At 44.5% G+C, this 21934-nt stretch overlaps 4 protein-coding genes across 4 annotated transcripts in view; 1 reads left to right on the forward strand and 3 right to left on the reverse strand.

The window, feature by feature from the left end:
• LOC106808798 (histone-lysine N-methyltransferase SMYD3-like) overlaps positions 1-6126 on the forward strand; it is a 19090-nt gene extending 12964 nt beyond the window's left edge. The window contains exons 8-12 of the mRNA XM_014811692.1: positions 579-642; positions 994-1125; positions 1530-1704; positions 1961-2069; positions 2201-6126. Of these exons, the coding sequence (XP_014667178.1) occupies positions 579-642; positions 994-1125; positions 1530-1704; positions 1961-2069; positions 2201-2311 (591 nt within the window). The 3' untranslated portion in view covers positions 2312-6126. The remainder of the gene's footprint in view (positions 1-578; positions 643-993; positions 1126-1529; positions 1705-1960; positions 2070-2200) is intronic.
• A 901-nt stretch (positions 6127-7027) lies between these two features.
• LOC106811634 lies at positions 7028-11112 on the reverse strand. Its single transcript, XM_014815372.1, has 5 exons — positions 10548-11112; positions 9375-9584; positions 8958-9095; positions 8569-8709; positions 7028-8157 (listed from the first exon to the last, which is right to left on the reverse strand). Exons 1-5 carry the CDS (start codon positions 10797-10799, stop codon positions 7744-7746), a joined length of 1155 nt encoding a protein of 384 aa, XP_014670858.1. The 5' UTR covers positions 10800-11112; the 3' UTR covers positions 7028-7743.
• Positions 11108-12763, reverse strand: LOC106808876 (von Hippel-Lindau disease tumor suppressor-like). The gene is made up of 3 exons (XM_014811810.1): positions 12717-12763; positions 11559-11734; positions 11108-11250 (listed from the first exon to the last, which is right to left on the reverse strand). The coding sequence occupies exons 1-3, from the start codon at positions 12761-12763 to the stop codon at positions 11108-11110; spliced, it is 366 nt and encodes a 121-aa protein (XP_014667296.1).
• A 3314-nt stretch (positions 12764-16077) lies between these two features.
• LOC106808957 (myotubularin-related protein 2-like) lies at positions 16078-18062 on the reverse strand. Its single transcript, XM_014811924.1, has one exon. It carries the CDS (start codon positions 18060-18062, stop codon positions 16323-16325), a length of 1740 nt encoding a protein of 579 aa, XP_014667410.1. The 3' UTR covers positions 16078-16322.
• Between the last annotated feature and the right edge of the window lie 3872 nt (positions 18063-21934).

A 21934-nucleotide genomic window follows, 5' to 3' on the forward strand; every position in this document is an offset into this window, starting at 1 on the left:
CCTCAAAACAGCACCAGTGCCACCTCTCGGTGTGCGATCCTATTTTCGCTCGAAACAGGGGAGATAGTGAGCGTGTCCTAACAATGATGTGTACGCAACTGCGTATCTGCATATCTGCGCCTAACAAATGTGTCACTACGCACGACTGAAATTGTACGTTCATAACCGTAGCAACAGACCCCAGATGAGCCCAGACGCTGTGCGGCTCTTGTTCTTTCTTATTGGTGAAGGAAATAACACAGAACAGGGAATTAAGTAAATGCGTATTAAGTTGCTTGTCAACTTAACCATTAAAGAAATTTCAGTGTGAAAAGAGTTGCTAAGTATATCGCTTAGAGGCACAACAAAAAATTAGTTAGTTTTATGCAACGTTCTCTATCATGTGTTTTATAAACTGTTCAAATCAGTTGTGCCAGTGGCTGAATTCTAATGTTACGCATGAATGTTATGAGACAATGAGTGAATAATGTAACCAATAAATTTTCTAACAAGACATTCCTTTTATTCAAACCAGACCTCACACGATTCCTAATGATGCACTCTAGCATGTAACTAAATAGATGCTGTATTTGCTGCAGGATGCCCTGAAACGAAGCACGAAGTGTGGAAACGTGAGCTGTACGGGTGCCGTAACACGGGCAGGTATTGCAAAATCATGAGATGCTAATAATTTGCTCAGCAAAATGCGTGGCACACCTGTTTTTCTCTGATGAGGGTGCTGCATAATCACCCTGTGTCACTGCAATTGTCATACTTGCCCAGTATTCCTGAAAATGCCAAACTTATTCTATATGGTTTAAAAAGAGATTATATATGTGAAAGTGTCGTCATACTTGCTTTTTGTAGCTGCATGTGCTGCACCTACTGGATATAACTGAATGCAACAATAGGTTTGAGTAGTGTAAGAGACTTGGGAAATATTTAACCGATTATAAATAACTCGGATCATGTATCAGAATCAGATGATGTGACGCTGGTGTTGTCTCTTTCCAGCTGATCTGAGTTTCTACCCATGTCAAGTATGTGGCTTCACAAACTTTGATGCTACCTATCACAAACAAGTGGAAAAAGCAGAGAAGATGACTCAGGAAACACTACTCATGATCGAGAACAGTGGTGGACAGGATATCCTTTGGCTGATCTAACTAGTAGTAGAGTAGTATTAGTAATCTAACCAATAACCAATGAAACTATTGAATAATTTAATCTCTCTTTACGAATGCTTTGATTCTAAAATATATTTTTTTCTGTTACCCAAATTCTAGTTGTGTGGCGAACGAATAGGGTGCCTCCTTGCTTTGGTAACACACATATCCAAATACATTCTTCAGCAAACTAATTTAACTAGCCCTGCTGTAGAAATAAAACCACGCATTTAAAAATGCACTCTCTATTTAGCCAACTAGAACTACTCATTTTGCTGTCTTGTGTTCATACAAGGTGCACGCAGTTTGATTCAAGTAAATGCGTGCGCATTTTGTCAGTCGCGTCGCTGACTGGTTCACTGGTCCTTGACTCGACATGTGCACATCCGGCCCTGGTGCTGCAGCAGTGTGAGTCCTGCCTGCGGCTGCAGCGGCAGGTCATGCACCCGCTGTGCGTGAACTACGTGCGCGTTCTCGACAAGGCGATGGACGCCTGCATCGACCAGCAGCTGTGGGAGCAAGCCGTACAATACGGACTACAGACGATCGAGTGCTACAGGTGCGTGGCCAGGAAAGACGGGCGATGTGCGGCCGGCTGGCCAGCGCTGCCACGTGGTCGCGCTAGAGGACGTAGTTTACTAATGTTTGTGCCGACGAATGTAATCATGTAAATGAAATTTACCTCTGCAAGTTTAATCGCATGGTGCCAGTAATTCTCGTCAGTGATAAATTGGCCGTGCTGTCGAACGTGGTTAGCAGAGGCAGCGATTTGGCCGTAAACAATAAGAGATGTAGAGTACTGTCTCAAACTGCAGGCGGTTTCATCCCACGTACGATCCTAACGTTGGCCGGCAGCTGATGAAGATAGGGAAGCTTCAGCTGTATCTGGAGCACCTGGAAGATGCTCTTACTCATCTGCAACAGGTGAGTAGTACTACTGTCATTATCACTACTTACACTTCTTGCACCAAGAGTCATGACGATGCGCACGGCATCACAGCATTAAAACCACGGTACACTAACGTTCGCTTCTGTTTTTTTTCCTCATGCAACAGGCTGATGAGATCCTCGTCATATCCATGGGTGCTGAGAGTCCTCTCGTAGTTGAGCTGAAAGCATTGCTGGAGCAATGTGCCACTCAGCTGTGCATGCGGCACAGCCTGTAAATGGTATCTTAGGCCGCAAATGACATTAAAGAATGTCACTAGTGTCTCGGTGTGTCACCAGTTTCAGTGTCCATCCCTGGTATCCCAGCCTGTCACTAGTATCTCAACCTGTCACCCATATCCCAGCCTGTCACAGGTATCCCATCCTGTCACCGGTATCCCAGCCTGTCACCGGTATCCCAGCCTGTCACCCATATCCCAGCCTGTCGCCTGTATCCCAGCCTGTCACCCGTATCCCAGCCTGTCACCCAATGTCACCGGTATCCCAGCCTGTCACTAGTATCCCAGCCTGTCACCCATATCCCAGCCTGTCACCGGTATCCCAGCCTGTCACTAGTATCCCAGCCTGTCACCCATATCCCAGCCTGTCACCCGTATCCCAGCCTGTAACTGGTGTCACAGCCTCGTTATGGGGCCACGTCTAGTATCACGTCGTATATCCTGTCGCCCCTTGAAATTTATCTTGTTTGTGTAACTCAACAATGTGCCATGCTAAATTGCATAACTATAAAACTGCATAAAATGCACCCGTAGTTGTGTGCCTCTCTGTATGGCAATGGTGTTACAGAAATGTAGAAGTGGTATAGTTTAGTGGGTGTTGTATAGGCATTATAACAATGTTTATAGAACGTTAGCTTTGAAAATAAACACGACTGGGGTGTAAGGAAAAGGCAGTACAGTGAATGTGGCAATCATTACTTAGCACTTTGGGAGAAAAAAAAGACATTAGGCAGGCCACGACTTTTTTATTGTAACCTACCTAGTCTGTGAGGTTTAGAAATGACGAGTAATAGTGACGAGAATGTGAGTTAATAGCCTTAGACAGTAAAATACAGTAACTGTCCTTGTGATGTTTGATGAGCATGGCCTCCATCTGCCCCTATCCTGAGATACATATTCAGCCATGTTGTACAGTAGATCTAGAGCATTATAAGTGGATTTCTGGCTATTACAATAATGATGTGTAAGAGCAAAGTTCGGAAAAAATGTGAATGTTGAAAAGCACTCAAGATATAGTAGTAAGAAGGACATCACCGTGGCTATTGAGTTTGTCTCTTTGAGGTGATGCATGCTTCTGCTTGTTCTAGTACTTGTGCACTAACATAAAGGTGCATATTGTAAGCAGATACTGAACGAACAATGACATCTCTCTCCAACAACAATTTCTACCTCAAACAACAAAGGTAAACTCGTAGTCTAAAAGAGAAGGCAAGCTTAACATGTTCATTTTCTGCATACAACGCCCAACGCAATGCCGGTGAGTGGCTGTAATGGGAGTTCCTACTGATTGCCATTTGTGTTCTATTGCACCAGGAAGTTTTCATTGAAATAGGTTTTTTTGGCTTCATTTGTTAAGTCAATGTATTAGGTGCAAGAATTGGCAAGTTATTTTATGAATGAACCTGCTCTTGCATGTGGCGACTAGTGACTACACAAAATAATTTGCCACACACTCGTAGTGTGACCTTATTTATGTTTAATTCAAATAGTGGTATAGATTGCCATAGATTACAGGTAGAAAGCTATGCTACGCAATACTGTCTAATGTTGTTGGTATCCGATGTTAATGATCTCAAGAAAGAAAGGACCTACAAGGCTCATGTTTAAGGCATAGGCTTGTAGAAAAAATTCACCCCATATTGGAATATGGAGGTCACGGGTCAAAAATCAGTTAATAAAAGGGAAGATAAGGAAAGAATATTTTAAGAAAAAGTCAAACGGACCCTGAAAATCCATTTTTAGCAGAGGAGATTTGTTTTGTTGTTTGTCATTAGTTTACATGAGATATTCGTTTTACTGGTACTATATGAAAAGTATTCACCCGGTGACTTGTACTGAACTTTTAATTTCTTTGCCTCTCAAGAAATAAGCTGATGCCTGTCATGCTCATCTGATTGTTCACATGTAGGGCACAATTTCCAAGTTGTTAGCTAAGCCAGAAGCCAGAAGCTTTTTAAAAACATTTTTATTTTACATATTCATTTGATTTAATTATTTCTGGTTGGCTGCAAAGAAGTTTGACGACTGTGTAAAACAGTAACAGAAACAATACGTGCTTTATATGTGGCTGGCTGATTTGATCAGCTGAAACACGGGCAAAATTGAAAAGGCGCTGACAATTTGCGTGATTCTTTTGATAACACAAGTGCTTAGAAAGTTGACTAGAACTCGAGGTTTACTATAGCCATAATGATAGTACAAATATGAAAATGTGCAAATGAACCCAATAAGTCTTCATGTTGTGCATGAGCTGTAGCAATGCGGACTGTACAGTTTTCTAACCGGTGCTATATGGATGAACGACTGAAATTGATTTTACAACAGTCCGTTTCTGTTACTCGGGTCATGGTGCAGTTTTCAGATCAATAACTAGAAAAGCACTATTTTTTGTATCTAGATTTCCAATGTGTAACAGATATAGTTACATGTAGTTTTTCATGTATCCAGAGGTAATATCAGATTTAATGATCCACAGTATAATAAGAGATCCTGACTTTAGGATTATTGTTTGAACAAAGGACAGACATAATATCAGCAGTACAAAATTATCTGACTATCTTTTATGAACTTCTGATAAAATGTACTTTTTTCGTTTTTAGTGTAACTAAAACATTATACGACCTTATGTCTTGTTTATTGGATGCTTATAACGTGTGATATGATATTGTTCAAGTTGTGTAATTTTGCTTTTGTGATATTTTTCTCAAAATGACAGCCAAGCTCCTGTAGTGTACTGGCTAGTGACTCAGGCCTGTCGTCTCACTAAAACAGCAGTGTTTCTTTGCATGTATGCGCAAGCTGTACGACTGTTGAGAGAAATTGAGAATCTGCGACAGACCTATATTGTATGGAGTGTACAGGGCATCTGTGAACGTCAGATACGGCTTCAAGATACGTGTAGCGCGTAGAGGATGAGTAGGTTTTATCATAGGTAGTTACTCGAGGTTTGACTTCGGCTAGTCACAGATGTATTCACTTTGCTGGGTGTGCGATCATGTGAGGTATTTCGTACCAAAGTTTGTGATGTTTTGTAATCAATAAGGTTATTTGGTGTACTCAGAAATGCACTGCGTGTGATGTATTTCTGGTGAGTAATGTAGGTATAGCATGCGATAGAAAATGAGCTGAAGGTGTTATGTTTTCTAAGGTTATGAGGTGTAATGTAGTTATAGTTTGCAGTAGAGTCAATTCACTGCCGACGTTAGTTGCCTCTCTTGAGGTACCCGGCACAGGGTGGAGTAGCCGAGTGTCATAAGTCATAGTTAAGAAAATGTGTCTCTGACATGGGCAGACCAGAACACAGTTAGCTCATTGTGTTGCTACCACTTTTAAAAGCGTGAAACAAGCTACAGATATATATATATATATATATATATATATGCATGTGAACATATTAAGACTTTAAATATGTAAGCGTTTCTATCAGTTGTGTTCCTGCTATGATGCCATTTGTGGATTTTCGAAAAGCGTCAGTAAATAGCAGAAATGAGTAGCATATGAGTTAGAATGAGTAAAGCAGTTGCTAATCATTGGTTTTTATGTACCAACGTTTGGTACATGCACTGTATAGTTCCAATTTAGATTAGTTCAATATGCATTTTTTTTATGCTGTTGAGTAATTGGCCACATTTAGAATATACAGTATAACATTTTCATTAAGATTTATAGCATTCAACTTGCCAACACTAAAGACTAGAGTCATGTAATGTTGGTATTCGTGCGTCCCTCGTACACGTCAGTATAGCTGATAGGGTCTATGTCCCCCAGGGTACTGCTGGAACGTACCCTGGGTACGGTCCGGTATACCAGAACGTACCCTGGTAACTATCTAGCTGATATGGTTAGGGTTAGGGTTATGGTTAGGGTTAGGGAGTAGGCGTCTCCCTAGACTCGTTAGTGGAGTAGGCGAGGTACGGTCCGGCATATTAGATAGTAGTATTTAGTACCAGGGTAGCGTCAGTAAACGTTCGTAGACAGTGATGGTCCTATGCTATGTTGTCAAAACGATGCGTCAACGGTGTTTGTATCACAAAATAGGCTATTTTGGGAATTGGTGAACAAAACAAGACTGCAGAATGGCACCTGATGGTAGTTTCGAAAATTTTAAAATTCGATCATTACAGTAACACAACTTACAGAGCACTTGCATATTCACAGTATAGATATGACTGTAATATCTATCTAACCTGTATGTGTATTTACCAATGTATAGCATAGTTAAAACTTTAGAATTAGAATTTACAAATTGTCAAAGTCAAAGATTGTGCGCCTCTCCCAACCATGCTCAACTTTCATTCCATTGTGGAACTCTTTGCTCAGTGTGGTTGAAGAGATTGAGGCACATCACAATCCGTTTGTATACTATTTCACTGACCATGTTGTCACGCATATTTTCGAATTATACGTGGTATACCATACCACGCCAATCATATCTATTATGTTATCAAATCTATGTGCAGTACTAGTGGTACTAATGAATGTCAAGGTACATACTACTATTCTTGGCTACATCCCAAGTTGAGTAGATTGAAAAGTCGAAGAGATGAAAAGAAAATGTGTGTGAATAAGATCACGACGTCTTCACAAAAACACTAGGAAAAACACTGCTACATGCTGTGAGCACACGCAACCAGACATCGGCAGTCTACGTGTGGACGGGGGTGTAGTCTGTAGTGTAACACACTAGTTCAGGATAAGATTGAAAATAACTCATCATTGCCAGAGTGATTGCCAATGAGCTGAACGAAACTAGCAGTTAATTAGTTTATTAAAACTTTTAATCTAGCAGATATATGTACATTGTAGATTTAATAGCAGTAACATGGTAATAATCAAAATATTGTGAAATAAAACTACCTATTTTCTACACGTCTATGTCGAGTTAACTAACTTTTCACCAGTGTGCCACATACACTCGTTCACATATCCTGCCAATTCAGATGTTACTATGGATCCAGAAGCAAGAACTACTTACGTGAAAAGAGAAAATTTGTATGTGATAAACGCCATGCCAAATTACTTGCCCTTGAATCATTCTAAAATGATCTCTTACATCAGCACAACAACAACAATAATTAATACAAACGCTTACATTCTATTTCTAATCCACAGCCAGACTCTCCCAAATTTGCCTCCAATAGTATATTACACCTTTCAGCTTCTTCTGCTCTCTACTATGCTTAATGTCGGCCCCATCTCTCTCATGCCATGCCTTCCTGTTTTCCACTCCTACTCCATCCTTTTTTGCCATGCCTCTCTGCTATGCCTTACTGTTCTATCCTTTCCTAAGCCTTCCTGCTGTCGTCTCTCTGTGTCTCTCTCTCTCTCTCTCTCTCTCGCTCTCGCTCTCGCTCTCGCTCTCGCTCTCTCTCTCTCTCCCCCTCTCTCTCTCTCTCTCTGCTAAGGCTCTCCGCATGACACCAACCTTCCTGTTACTCCACATGCTGTCTGCCTGCGCTCATTACTGTCGCCCAGAAATCCGCCGTTGTCGGCATGAACGCGTCGTGCATCGCGTGCTTCCACGTCCAGTCGCGCGCCGTCTCCTCGAATGCGCTCTTGTCACGCTCGTACAGCGTGCCGATCTCGCGCTCCATGCAGACCTGTGTGTACGGGTCGGTCAGCAGTGACTGAATGCTGATGAGCACCTTGGAGATGGTCAGAGCCAGCGTCCAGTTGTGGTGAATGGAATCGATGCCGACGTCGCCGTGGCGACTAATGTTTGGGTGAAAGATTTTAGTGAGGAATCTCACCACGGGAGGGCGCATCGGATAGCCATCAGGTATCTGCAGGTACACGTGAAACTTGCCACCTTCGTAAGGGCTCTCTCTTGGTCCCATGATTGATGCCTGCAGAGATGGGAGACACAGCAAGCGTGCCAACGTAACTCCCACAGTATACAATACAATGTCCAACTTGAATACAGACATGGTGGAAAGCATGGCTCTGTATGCTCAACATGATAAAATCAGGGGTTAATAATGGCAGGTTGTCATTATTAACCCCTGATAAAATACAACCTCAAGCTTAGAAATGACCAACTTGAGATCCAGGGTGAAACAATGGGTTGTGCAAGAATGTCCAATGACACTCCTTATATTAGCCCCTGTTTAACTGAGGACACGAGTGGTGTACATTATCACTATCACTGCCTCCAGTTCACAAAAATTTATTTTACTGGTTACATCTAATAACTCCTGCTTAAAAGTAAGCAGATAGTGCTACGTATAGGAACTCTTATTGTACTGAAGTACACCTACCTGCCAGTGACAACATGCTCTGTCTAGAGGAGTAGCCTCAATGCCCTCCGGCGGGTCCTGTTTTAATGTTTTCAGCTCATTGCGCAGCCGGTTACAGCGCCACTTGCTCTCTTCCTGAGGCGAATCAAGCTGGTAGGCTACCTATGTATCCACACAGACATGAATGTATTAATGTATGCACACACACACACATGTACACATGCACAAATGCTTGAGTTAATATAAGTACATATATACACATAAATGCACACAGGCACACGCACAAATAAACACAAAGAATCATTCTCTCTTTAGCTGATCCGAATATACTAATAAGATGATCTACATCACAGACTTGTACGAATTAATTGTGAAACTCATCGCCAGATGACGCCACTGTACATGAATACCTGGTCAGACATCTGCTCCAGGCAGAGAAGGCAAGGAGTGCTCTCCAGCAGCTTGCTGAACAGGCGTCTCCAACAGGTGATGCGGTAGAAGGGCTTGAACAGTGGCCAGCGTGCCTCCGTGTGACGCCTCCACTGCTCCTGCACACGCAACAAAAATGAGTCCGTTTACGTGCATGCTCGCTCCACTGGCGGATTAATGAGGGGTGTGTGTCAGGGTCACGGTCCGTCACAGGGTCACGGAACCGGGCCAAGAATCAATGTGAAAAAATGTGGAAAATCGCGAAACAGTCGTGAGCATCTCACACCCTTTAAATCACTTACTTTCCCCCAAATATAGTTCACCATAGGCCAGCATTTGCCATTTGAAGAAGCACCGAAATGCGTTGCTAGACTGCTGAGGGGGCTTATAGCGCTTACCTGTGTGGTTTCAGCTGCCAACAGGTGCCGCCACCGTCGGCACACACGGCTCACATTGTACAGCGAGATGTCATTGAGGTAAGAGAAGACAACGAGAAGGACCTCTGGTGGCAGGGAATCAACTAGTCCATCAGCAACCTTGTCTTTTTCTCTCGGCGACGTCAGTGCAGCTATTTTCTCGGCAAGTTTATCGGTTTTTGGTGGCACCACCTGGAGGTCACAAATGTCATTTGCTAGTTGCCAAGGCAACTGATCTAATGTAGTACAATGTGAAATCAGGCTAGCAAAACTAATTTATTTCGAGTAAACCAATTTTATTGCTTATTCACAGATTTCTCCTCTGTTAAATAATCCATGCCAGCCTCGATTCATTATCACTGTCAATAACAATCATCATTATTAGTAAGCTACTAAGGTTCCTTCGTGTGGGCTACACATAGCTACGACCTTCCAACTTAAATGAGTTATAGCCTGCCAGGATAATGAACACTAAATGTTGATTACCAATGCAAAATAATTAATGCTGGGCAAGTTTCAACTCCCTGATATACTTCTGCCTAAATTCGCATGTAAAGTGGATTCACTAGCTCAAGCCCGGGTGATACTTCATTAGGAGTGTTCCAAACTTTAATGTCATTAATGGTCATAATAACATATATATATATATATATATATGGTAATGGTCATATATTAGTTTGTGGTTTAATGTCATTTAGGTTAGGGTTAGGGTTAGGGTTAGGATTATCAATCATTAGGATTATCAATCAGCTTATCAAAGTTGGGAACACTCCTAAGGGAGCATTAACTTCAAGCCCCAGCACACCTACAGTACACTGACACCAAGAGACTGTGCTTCTAACATATCAGTGTTGTTTTAACACTTAACAAATTGGGCTTAAACATGCCTGCATGATTCAGTACTCTTCTCACCTCTATGTCTGTGCCCGCACTTACGTCTCTGCCTGCCCACTCTACCACTTTCTGTCTGCCTAATATACCCCTTCAGCCTGTGCCCACACTTCCATCTCTGTCTGTCCCATTCTACCACTTCTGTCTGTTTGCCCACCATACCCCTTCAGCCTGTTCCATCTCTGCCTGCCCCCCCTCTACCCCTTCTGCCTGGGCTCACACGTCCTGCCTATACCTTCCCACTCTCCCACCCATGTCTACTACCTGCTGGACGTAAGCCACTTGGTTCCGCCTGCTCTTGTAATCGAAGAATTCTGTCGGTTCTTCTGTGCCAGAGTCTCCAGAATCATCCTTCTCGGCCAGCAAGAGGGAATCTTCCGGAAGTGCCGGATGATCGGGATAGAGGAAGGCGTGGCACGTGCCGCAGACAGGCAGGGAGAAGCTGGGTCCGTAGTAGCCGTCGCAGGCCGCGCACGCATCGTTCCTGTAGTCTAGACCGTCATCACGCAGCGCCATCTACAGTGGCGAATCCGTCTCACAAGCGTGTTGGCGGACCACACGTCCGTTATCGGCGCAGCACGGCTGGCCGTATCTTGAGTGTCACAATGTGTTTCTATGGAAACCGACGCACGATGTGAGCCACATGCAGCGCTTTAGCACTTTAGTTTTGGTTTGTGAAATTGAAATCTCTCTAATCACTCCGCAAGATTCGTACACTTGTCTTCCTGCAAGCTGCTAAACCAGCCAAGTAACAGTGACGTGTATGCGCACCACAGTAACGCTTGAGCTTGTATGAGTTTGTGCTTAATTATCACAGTCAGCGACTAAATGTCCTCGAAGTCAGTAATGCTGGTGTCTCGGCACAGTATGTCTTCCACGAGCGATTTCGGCAGCTCTAGGAATTTGGTGTCTTCTGTACTAATGTGTGACCGTACTATTTGCAGACATCTCTCCTTCAACGTGAAAACTGTAATTATAAGAATTTTGCATCAACGTTTTGCTGGTCGAACACCATCTACGTTTTATTGGCTAAGCTATGCAAATGTGACATCCGTTATACGGACACTAGGGTACAATAAATAAATAAATAATATATATATATATTATATATATAATTTATATATATATATATAATCATGCAATAGGTAGCAGGTCTCTTTGTTTATCATCATTTCAGTGGAAACGGTGATACCGACTGCATTTCTAGTGGATCACATCTTTTATTACCTGAGATGATGATACTGACCCTGGTCCGTACTAGTTGACATTGCTTACCTGGGATGGTGACACTGACTACATTCCTCTGAGGTGGGTAACGCTTTGCTGCTTCGGGGTGATACACCTCCTTGAGACTGACGATGAGCTTGTCACCCGAGTCAGCGTCCCGAAATATCCACGGATGAGTCGTGAAAGTGTTGACGTCAAGAAATTGTCCGGGTAGAAGAAGATACCTGCATGTGGAAAATGCACGGTAAACATTTACGTTTTAAGAAACATTAGTTCCTAATGTACTCATAACGCTACTAGTAAAATCACTAAGAAGTGCTTTTGTACAAGCATAAACATGCTCAGCTGGTATGGGTCAATAACAAAAACAAGAAGTGAGAAACAGCAATTTAGGTGAAACTCCGGCATGTACAATGAAATGCGACATATCGACAAAATTCGTGTAAGATTGCAGCAACGGTCGTGATTGTAGTTTTATAACCAAAAAGGCTATATTACTCAGTATAAATAAACGACTAACATACTAAAGTGATAACAGTATTACGGAAAGCTGATTGTTTTCATAGGCTAACATAAATGCAGAATGGACACAGATACAGAATAAAATCCAGATATAAAACTCAAACACGAGCTTGATGTAGTGCATGATGAATAATTTATTTTTTATCATAAAACTTTAGAAATCAATAAACACCACTTCAATCCTTACAAGCTCGCCCTAACTCTCAGGTAAACAATTTCTCATGTAGCCGCTGTAGCACAAAGTCCCAGTTCTACCGAGACGTGGAATTATATCACGACAGACTAACTATCGTGTCCATTCTACACATTGGCACTGCAGACAAATACAGACTAACATGATATACTACGATTTGTAGCCAAGCCCTTCTGTGAAATCGTCACCACAACCAACCTACATGTACAAAGCAGTGTGGATTTCCACCAGGCAGGTAAAATGGCATCACACATTCAATTCTTCTGATCATACAACGCAATGATTAAATTATTTCGAATCACTTTTTAATCCAGCAGTTTATAATATATTGTTGCATTTACATGTGCTGTACGGTGTATGTATTTTACAAGTGCTGACATCTGTTGCCTGTATAAATATTTTAAGGTTTATGGCTAAGCTAAACCCACACACAGCACAGACTTATAATTTGGGTGCTGGTATTGTGTGGGGAAGTGGAAAGCTTTGATTACTTATGGTACTCTGCATTATTAACATATACTAGAAACAGTGCTGCCATTCCAATTCAACTCGGTGGTGTATCAAACAATAATAGACCAACTTCTTTTGTGAACCTGAGTTTATGATTTGTATATAGAATTAATGTTATGGGGAATGATCAGTCACATTGAACTAATATTACGCTGCCCCACATAAAGATCCTGCCATCAAAGCATAACCTTACACAGTAGGCATGAAGACACAATGGGGTCAAATCTCAGATTTAGCATATAATAAAAAAAACATAAATATCTAGTGAGAACGGACCACATTTCGACTTCCTATGACCATATAGAGATCACAACGATTTCCAAAACGTAGTTTCCTTTTTGAGGTGCAAAACACATAGTTACCATCCCTACTCACTCACTATAAGTGAGATAGGAATGTCCAGATGTGCTAATTAGGTCACAGAAAAAGGGGGTATAAAATGGCCAAGGCGCACTTAGGAAAGTAGATGATGTAAACACTTAATTGTGCGTTTTTAGTTTTTGCATTAACACAAACATTGCAAAATACCCCAAATGACCACAATCATATTTGTAAATGTTTCTGTAAACAGAGACGCACCTGTGAATTGAAGTACGATGTTAGTGAAGAGAATTATAGATCAAAAACCTAGAATAGTCCTATCCTACCCATGTTATACGCCCTCAACTTATACCCCCTCTTATCTGATCTCAATATGGCGGCGAGGCTTTCCGATATGGCTTATTGGTTCGTTGACTGTTAATATAGCATTGGCAATCTTGTTCACAATGCTGAAATGAAAATTAGCTACTGCTTTGTAAAGCAATTTTCCACGCAGCTGTACAATATACAGCATTGCTCCAGTGATGTTATTAACCACCTTTACTGTCATTATATGCACACTGCTAACACATAGTGCATGCAGCTGTTCAATGCCAGGGTTCAAAATTAGCGGTATCCCGATATCCGCGGGATACCAGATTCTTGTGTTGGATACCAGATTTCAATGCTTGGTGTCCCGCCGGGATAGTAAAAAAAAAATCGCCAAAATCGGGGTAGTGGTTGTTGAGTTATCAACTTTATACGGCAGCGCATCTGAGCGAGTGCGCGCAGAGTGCGAAAGCGCGAGTGCGCACCCTTAAGCCTGGCGCACATTGCCGAACATTTTCCCGAACAAATGTTCGTCCGAACAAATGTTTTTGTATGGCAATGTGCGGGTGGAAAATTGCTGAGCGCACATTGCCGAACATTTTGCAGCGAACAATCTCGTGGCACCGTCTAGTAGCTGTGTTGTAAAGAGTCACGTGATCGGCGCATGATTGGGCACAAAAATCATGTGACCACATATCGTGCTGCTATTGGTTACTAGTTTACAAATGTTCCTAGAATTGTTCGACATTCAGCGCACATTGACGAACATTCGACGAACAATGTTCGAGATATCAAACATTTCCGATTTTCAGAAACATTGTTCTGAACAAATGTTCAGCGACTTTTTTCACCGCACATTGCCGAACATTTCATGGAACATTGCCGAACATTTCATGGAACATTGCTACGATGTTTTTGAGCAAAATGTTCGGCAATGTGCGCCGGGCTTTACTATGCCACACTAGCGTTATACACAGCAGGCTTAGCATAATTGCAAGCGCAAGCGTAATAAGCGTGACCGATGTTGATACACATAAATGTGATGTGTATACATTACATTGTATCAAGCGAACCAGACAATGCGTCTAGACAATACGTCTGCAGTGTAGTGTGGAGGCGTATGTAAAATGAACGCGAGCAACATTTGGCGTAAACATTTGGCAATTTTATGACATGGGGTGAATTTTATTCGCAATATATACCTTTAAAGCCGCACAATGCGCATCCAAACGCTAATTTCTTCAGTACTAGACTAGCAAATACTTCGTGTCATGCATAATCATACTACCTTATGGCAAAATAAACTCTAGTTCCTCCCATTTTACTGCGCGTTGTCTTATAAAAGGTATTTTGAAAATACCTCCGATGTTGTTGACAGTTCCCCAATCTCCAAGCAACCGTGCAGCGGTGCCGCGGTACAGCGGTGCCGCGGTACAGCGGTACGGGCGCAGCAAAGATAAAAACATGTGACGTCACGTCACCACTTCGATGTTATGTTGTTTGAAACAATTTAGCGTTGGCGCCTGATTTCCTGATTTCGCACCTCTTTCTTGTTGGGAACGCGCAGTCAAATGGGAGGAACTAGAGTTTATTTTGCCATAAGGTAGTATGATTATGCATGACACGAAGTATTTGCTAGTCTAGTACTGAAGAAATTAGCGTTTAGATGCGCATTGTGCGGCTTTAATGATGTAGTTATTAAATACCGGCTTTTTACAACCGCTCACAAGGCAGGAACTACAATTATGAATATCAGGCGATTGATACATCGCTCGCCTATGGTACTGGTAAGATACGCGAGTGTTTTGCCGCTCGCGAATGCACTCGGCCCACTAACGATTAGGCGCGGGAGTATATGCTGAGCACTGGTATTGCATGCATTGTGGAGAGGGCTGCGCTTCGCTCACTCTGCTGCTTCAGATTTGTTTCTGTTTTTTTAACCACATTAGTCCTGTGTGATTTAATATGTTATGATAGTTGTGTTATTATAGTCAGTGAGTCAATGCTGCTGCCTATGTATTATTTTCATGTGACTTGAGGACAAATACTATTTTGTGATAGAGCTAGCAACAGCGATTGCAAACTGCTGCAGACTCTGTGCGTGTTTGTACTGCACCATTCCTTAACATGGTCATCTGCTGTTCTATTTGACTGCGTTCATAAGCTTGTCCGTGCATATCTGTGAATCTGTTTTCATGTTTTTATATAATAATTACATTACATATTAATAATTTTCAAATGCTATTATTGAGATACTAGCTGCTATATAATGCTACTATTTCAAGATTTTGGATACCAACATTGTTGAAATTACTATCCCAAAAATGGGATACCAGATCTTTGGGGGGGGGATACCAGATTTCAATACCTGGTATCCCGAATGGATACCAAAATAAAAATATAGTTTCGACCCCTGAATGCGTACTTGAGAATAATGTATGTGCGCTATCAGCGGTGTCATCCCACAAGGCCACCTGAACATAAGCATACATGTGCTACCAGGGAGGGGCAGTAGCTATGTACAGTTCTAAGTCATCTCCACTCATAAATGTGAGCCCCTCCCCCCACCGCCCCATGACATCGGTGTTCTATGCGACTGCCTTTCCTCGTGCGTCTGCAACGACTCAATGTGGCCGCGGCGACACGACGACTCTGGTGCTCACAGACTACCTTCAGTCGTGCTCTCTCTCTCTACGAGTCCTCATGTAATCATCTGGCGCCCCTTCGGCGAAATACCCAATCCTTTTCCACAACACGGGGTCGTCGCATTGCACTATCAGACAAGCGTGCCACCCCCTACGTGTGCACCGGCGCCCCCTACATGTGCACCGGCGCCCCCTACGTGTGCACCGGCGCCTCCTACATGTGCACCGGCGCCCCTTACGTGTGCACCGGCGCCCCCTACATGTGCACCGGCGCCTCCTACATGTGCACCGGCGCGTGTGCACGGGCGCCCCCTACGTGTGCACGGGTGAGGCGACGCGCGGCGGCGTCTGCACGCCGACGGTGTTGCGCGTGTGCAGCTCGCGTTGCAGTTCCTCAACGCGCCGCTGCAGCTGCTGCTTGAAGGCCATCAGCTCTCGGCTGCGCAGGTGCACGGGCTCCTGCGGCCGCATGCGCGGGTTCCAGCGCACGTAGTAGCCCGTCCACAGCTCGATCTGCCGCATGCTGCACACCGGGTAGATGACGTGCTGGTGCAGGTGCGTCGCGTAGAGCGGGTTCACGTAGTCGTCGCGCCGCCGGTTCAGGTGGCCCCACAGCGAGTGCGTCTTCTCCCGCACGCCCTCCTTCGCGCGCTGCTGCTCGCTGTTGTAGAGGAACGTGCCAAAGCGGCAGCTGTGCACGTGGTCGAGCACGTCGACGAGAAAGCTCTCGGCAAACTCGAACGCGTTCGGGAACTGCCGCGCGATCTGCCACACGCAGTCGACGAACTGCAGGAAGACGGGCGAGCGATCGGGGTCGGAGTGGCGGTCGTCGCCGTGGCCAACGCGCTGCGCGAACTTGTGCCCAAAGCTGAGCCACTCCTTCTCGACGAGCACCTCGAAGCCGCGCATCGTGCGGTAGTACGGATCGAGCATGATCATCGCGAGCGCGGTCAGCTGCGCCGTGCGGTCCCAGCCGTCGCTGCAGTGCACGACGACCGACGTCTTGTTGCTCTCCACCTTGTCGGCGATCTTGAGCGCGCCGGCGATGATGCAGCGGATGTGCTCGAGCCAGTGCGTCGCCTCGACGTTCGACAGCCAGCGGCCGTCGTCGATGCTCGGGAAGCAGACCTCCTTGAGCTTGCGCAGGCTCTCGCGCATCACGTGGATGTTGTGGATGTCGAGGAAGACGAGTTCGGCGTTCTGGTACGCGTCCTCGCTCTCGTAGCCGCCGCCCTTCGCCTTGTTCGCGACCGCGTTCACGTTCGGCCGCGCGTCCATGATGTAGAGCTTGTGCGACTGCGCGTTCGCGTCGAGGATCATCTGCACGTAGCGCTCGTCGTCCTTGCTGCGCCGGAAGCCGACGCCGACGAGCGGCTGCGCACAGCGCGTGATCGTCGCATGGCTCTCCGGGTGGATCCACGAGACGACGGGCACGCGGCCGCGGCTCCGGAAGTGCGCCACCTGGCGGAGGTCGTCGTCGCTCGCCGCCGCCGGCACGCACAGCACGCTCGGGTACGTGTCTGCGACCTCGTAGCGCTCGTTGATGCGTGACAGCCGCCAGCTCTCGTTCGGCAGCCCCTGGCGGCGGTACTCGGCGACGGGGTCGTACACGTCCCAGCCGCTCTCGCCGCCGCCGTCCTCCTCGTTCGCGAACGCGAAGAACGGCAGCCGGTGCGAGAGCGGGAACGAGTAGACGTGCAGCTTCTCGAAGACGGTGCGCCGCGAGTGGTTCTCCTGCTTGTGCGCGAAGCGCAGGTTGCGCACGTCCTTGCAGAAGATCTCGATGCCGTACGAGTTCTCGCCGCGGCTCGTCGAGCCGCCGACCTTCTCGATGCGGCTGACGACGCCCAGCGGTGTGTCGAGCACGAATGGCGGCTCGCGGTCGACGCTGCGGAAGTACAGCTTGTAGTTGGTGACGGCGAGCGTGCCGCGCGTCGGCCCCGTGTACGGACACAGGTACGTGACGTCGCGCGCCAGACCCTGCAGCGTCTCGCCCACGAGCAGCGGCGGCTCGTCCGACCGCCGCGCCGGCGCCCCCTCGTCGTCCGGCATCGTCTTGACGTCAGACGGCGGTAGGTTCTCGAATGATTCCGACGTCGACGACTGACCAGACCTGTGGCGGAGGAAAACAGTTGTGGTAGATGCATGACTGATGTGCCTGCATTAGTATTTGGGCAATATATTGAGTTGGAGGGCAGGTAACTTATCCAACTTATCATATATATGCACGTGTGTGCCATATTCCTAAATTTATATGGAATTGTTCAAGTGCCCTAATTGTATTTCAGTATAGTAGATAACAGTACTATAGTACAGTTATTAGGATCAATCACTGTATATCACAAATTAGATAACTATATAATATGATATTATTAATTATTAACTCAGCCTACATCCTAATCATTCATTGTTCTGCCGGCTATATAGAATTATGGTAGAGTTATTAATATTATCACAATTATTAATATTAATATTATATTATCACTAGCTAGCTAGCGCCACCGCAGCGAACGGACGTGTTTTCGTATCTCTCCGACAAAGGAGTAAACATTATGTGAAGAATACGACTTTTCTGCGCTTACGACCACTGAAAGAGATTCTACTTTACTCCTAAAGGAAGTACTTTTTCATTTTAATAACTTCTATGGTGGAGGATACGGTTTAAAAGTAAAGTTAAGCTAGATTTTAGACTAGAAAGGCAGAGGGGAGCGGCCATATTTGTTATTGTTGGTTTTTGGCGGGAAAGTTCAAAATTACCCATCGACTAGATAAATAAACTCTAACCTGGGCAATAAAGTATAAACTGATATATAGATCTAATGTAAGCTAAATGGGTCAAAAGAAGAAAACATCAAAGAAAGTAGATACATTTGGTAATAGATGGGCTCAATGTTGTAAGTGTAATAGATGGGATATCTGGGAAAACGTATGCGCCGACGATGTTATGCCCGATGATTTCGTGCATGACTGCACTTTATGTAAGTTTCAGGGGGAGTACGTGGCTGAAGAAAAAGGCAGCACTTAGCGAAGAAATCAAGAGCCTGAAGGAGGAGGTTGACCTGCTGAGGAGCAGAGACCATCAGGACAGCTATGAGGTTCTGGATCAGCTCAACACCACTCCGGAGTCGGAAGACGAGATACACCGTGACCCTCCAACAGAGATGGGGCAAGAGGAAATAGAAGATACATCGTCAAGGAACTCAAAGGAAGTTGGCTACCTAAACAACCTTTTAGTTATTGGGGACTCGATAGTTAGGCAAACTGTAAAAGCTATTTGCAATGATGGGGATAGAAAGGATATATGTGTGTTGCAACGTTTGTAGGGGCTGGAGCAAAAGATATAAAAGAAAGACTAGATAGGATAGTAAATGTTTCAGATAGCCAGGGCACAGTAGTTATGCATGTAGGGGTTAATGATGTTCTAAACAAAGATCTAGAGGTAGCGAGGAAGGAAATACAAAGTTTAATTATAAAAGCCAGCTCAGCAAAGACATAACAGGGAGGCTAGCAGGGTTCAACATTAACTTTTTATTTCACTAGACCATTGGGCTAGTAACTGAGGAAACCCACTAGCCCTGACCTAACTTTCACTAGGCCAGACTCAGACCATTGTTATGAAAAACTTTATTTAGATAAGAGTGTGTCATCGTATGAATTTATAGATGCTGTTTCCCGTGCTTTAAATCGCGCGTGGGCCGAGTTCACGTGCATCATTCGTATTCTACCACGGGCATATACACGAGCGCACGGTTTATCGATCGTCTACTGTGGCTGGCGGCAAGCCACGTTATTGTTTTTGCCGAAGGGTAGACTGGTATCTAGCCTCACGCTCTGCTAGACAATGTACACGCTCTGCGACAAACAGTGACATGCGTCTAAACAGAGGAATTGCTCCGGCCTGTGATTGGAGGATAAAAATAGACCCCGCCCACTTTTCCATTTTTGGAGGATAAAAATAGAATTCGTGACGTTTCGTTTCACCGGTCATAGCCGAGCGTGCATATTTGCTAATTAATTAGACTAATCGCGCTTCAATAGACTCAAAATTCATACAGATTAAGGCTAAGACATGTGTCTATAATAGCTAGAATTTATAGAAATGTAACTCAAATCGTTTGCTCCATATGATAGTTAGTACACGTTCCTACCGGTCATAGCATAGCGTATGCGGCGGGAGTGGGCGGGGTCTATTTTTATCCTCCAATCACAGGTCGGAGCAATTCCTCTATTTAGACGCATGCCAAACAGTTCGGCCGCGAACCAGTCTAGCCAGAGGTGACCTTTCAGTGCAATATATATGACCAATTCTAACACGACCAGTCGGGCTACTAGCACTCTGGTTGTATGCGGCCGGACCAAGCATTTACCCGACTAGGTCGGTCGGACGTGGGATAGTGTCGAACCCTGGCTAGTAGTTTCAGGTACAATTCCTTGTTTCAGATCTAAAGACATCAACCAGAAATTGATGTCCATCAACCAAACCATCCGGACCATGTGCAAGGCAAGCAGGGTAAAGTATCAACTGGGCGGACTTCGCGGGCAGGCAGGACCTCTAAACCCATGACGGACTACACTTAAACAGGAAGGGAGGAGATCGACTGGCTGGAAACTTCGTTAATGTTAATCAGGAAAACTAGAAGGTTGGGGCCTCAAGGCATCAGATGAAGCACAGGATACATCAATCATGCTAGCGTCGGAGGAACCAATCCCTAGGAGCTCCAAGCTGACTACACTTCGAGACCCGGCAGATAAGTTTCAACGAGACACAGGATTAATAATAACCAGAGTAGACCCATGCCATCCCGACTCATCCGAATTCAGTTTTTCCCAAAAGAAAAGTCTACATTTCATTCATTTAAATGCTCGCAGTATCCTTCCTAAAATATAAGAATTTAGATATATATTGCTATGCAAGCTAAGATTGCAGTGATTGCGGTATCTGAGTCCTGGCTAGATGATTCAGTTGATGACTCTGAAATTAAAAAATTATAGTGTAGAAAGGTGGGATAGAGATAGATCAGGTAGTGGCCCTGGTGGGGTGTGTATTTTCATCAGGAATGATTTAGCAAATAACATAAGAACTGATATGGATAAAGTTGGGCTAGAAGCTATATGGGTTGATATCTTACTACCAAGATCAAAACCAATATTGACCGGGGTATGCTATCGACCAGCAAAACAAGGCAACTTGTTCGAACTATTGAAAAATATTAGTATAAATGCTGACAGGTTCAATGAGCAGGAAATTATTATATTAGGGGATTTCAATGTTAACGTTCTAGAACAAGTGCCGCGGAGCGACAGCGCTCATCTAACGTCTACTGCAGTGACTCTGTGGTGGAGTGGTGGGATTCTAGTAAACTCTGTTAGTCCCAAATGTGTTCACATACACGCCGAAACAGTGGAATGCACAGGGATGGTATCAGGAACCTTCTCAAAGGAATGTTCGTTGGGATCAACACTTTCATGATACTACCGCGTGTATTGGCTCGAGTAACAGCAATTGTCTAGGAGTAACGATAAAATCCTTAGAACCTTCGTATTCACAATGCCAATGAACATCATGCTCGATTAACAATTTGCGTTGCTGTTTCTTGTTTACCGTTGCCATCTCTCGAAATTTTCTCGCGGATAAGGCGCGAAGAACATCTTAGGATGGCAGCATGCTAAGTCCCAGCACGATAGAAACATCAGTTCAGGAGTGTAAACACAGAATGAGCTATACTAGCGTAAACAGCAGTTGTAAGACTAATGCCACGTGAAGTTCTGTGTAATTAGAGAAGCTTGTGGATTGCAGTGCAGATAGATAAGGGGAATGACATGTTTGTACAGAAAGTGGCTCTGAATTTATTGACATAAAAATCAATAATATTTACCAAACCGAATTTGGCACGGCTTGTTGTTTTCAACTTCATGTTCGCGTC

The sequence above is a fragment of the Priapulus caudatus genome, unplaced genomic scaffold (genome assembly GCF_000485595.1).
Source record: "Priapulus caudatus unplaced genomic scaffold, Priapulus_caudatus-5.0.1 Scaffold1, whole genome shotgun sequence".
Classification (NCBI taxonomy): Eukaryota; Metazoa; Priapulida; class Priapulimorpha; order Priapulimorphida; family Priapulidae; genus Priapulus; species Priapulus caudatus.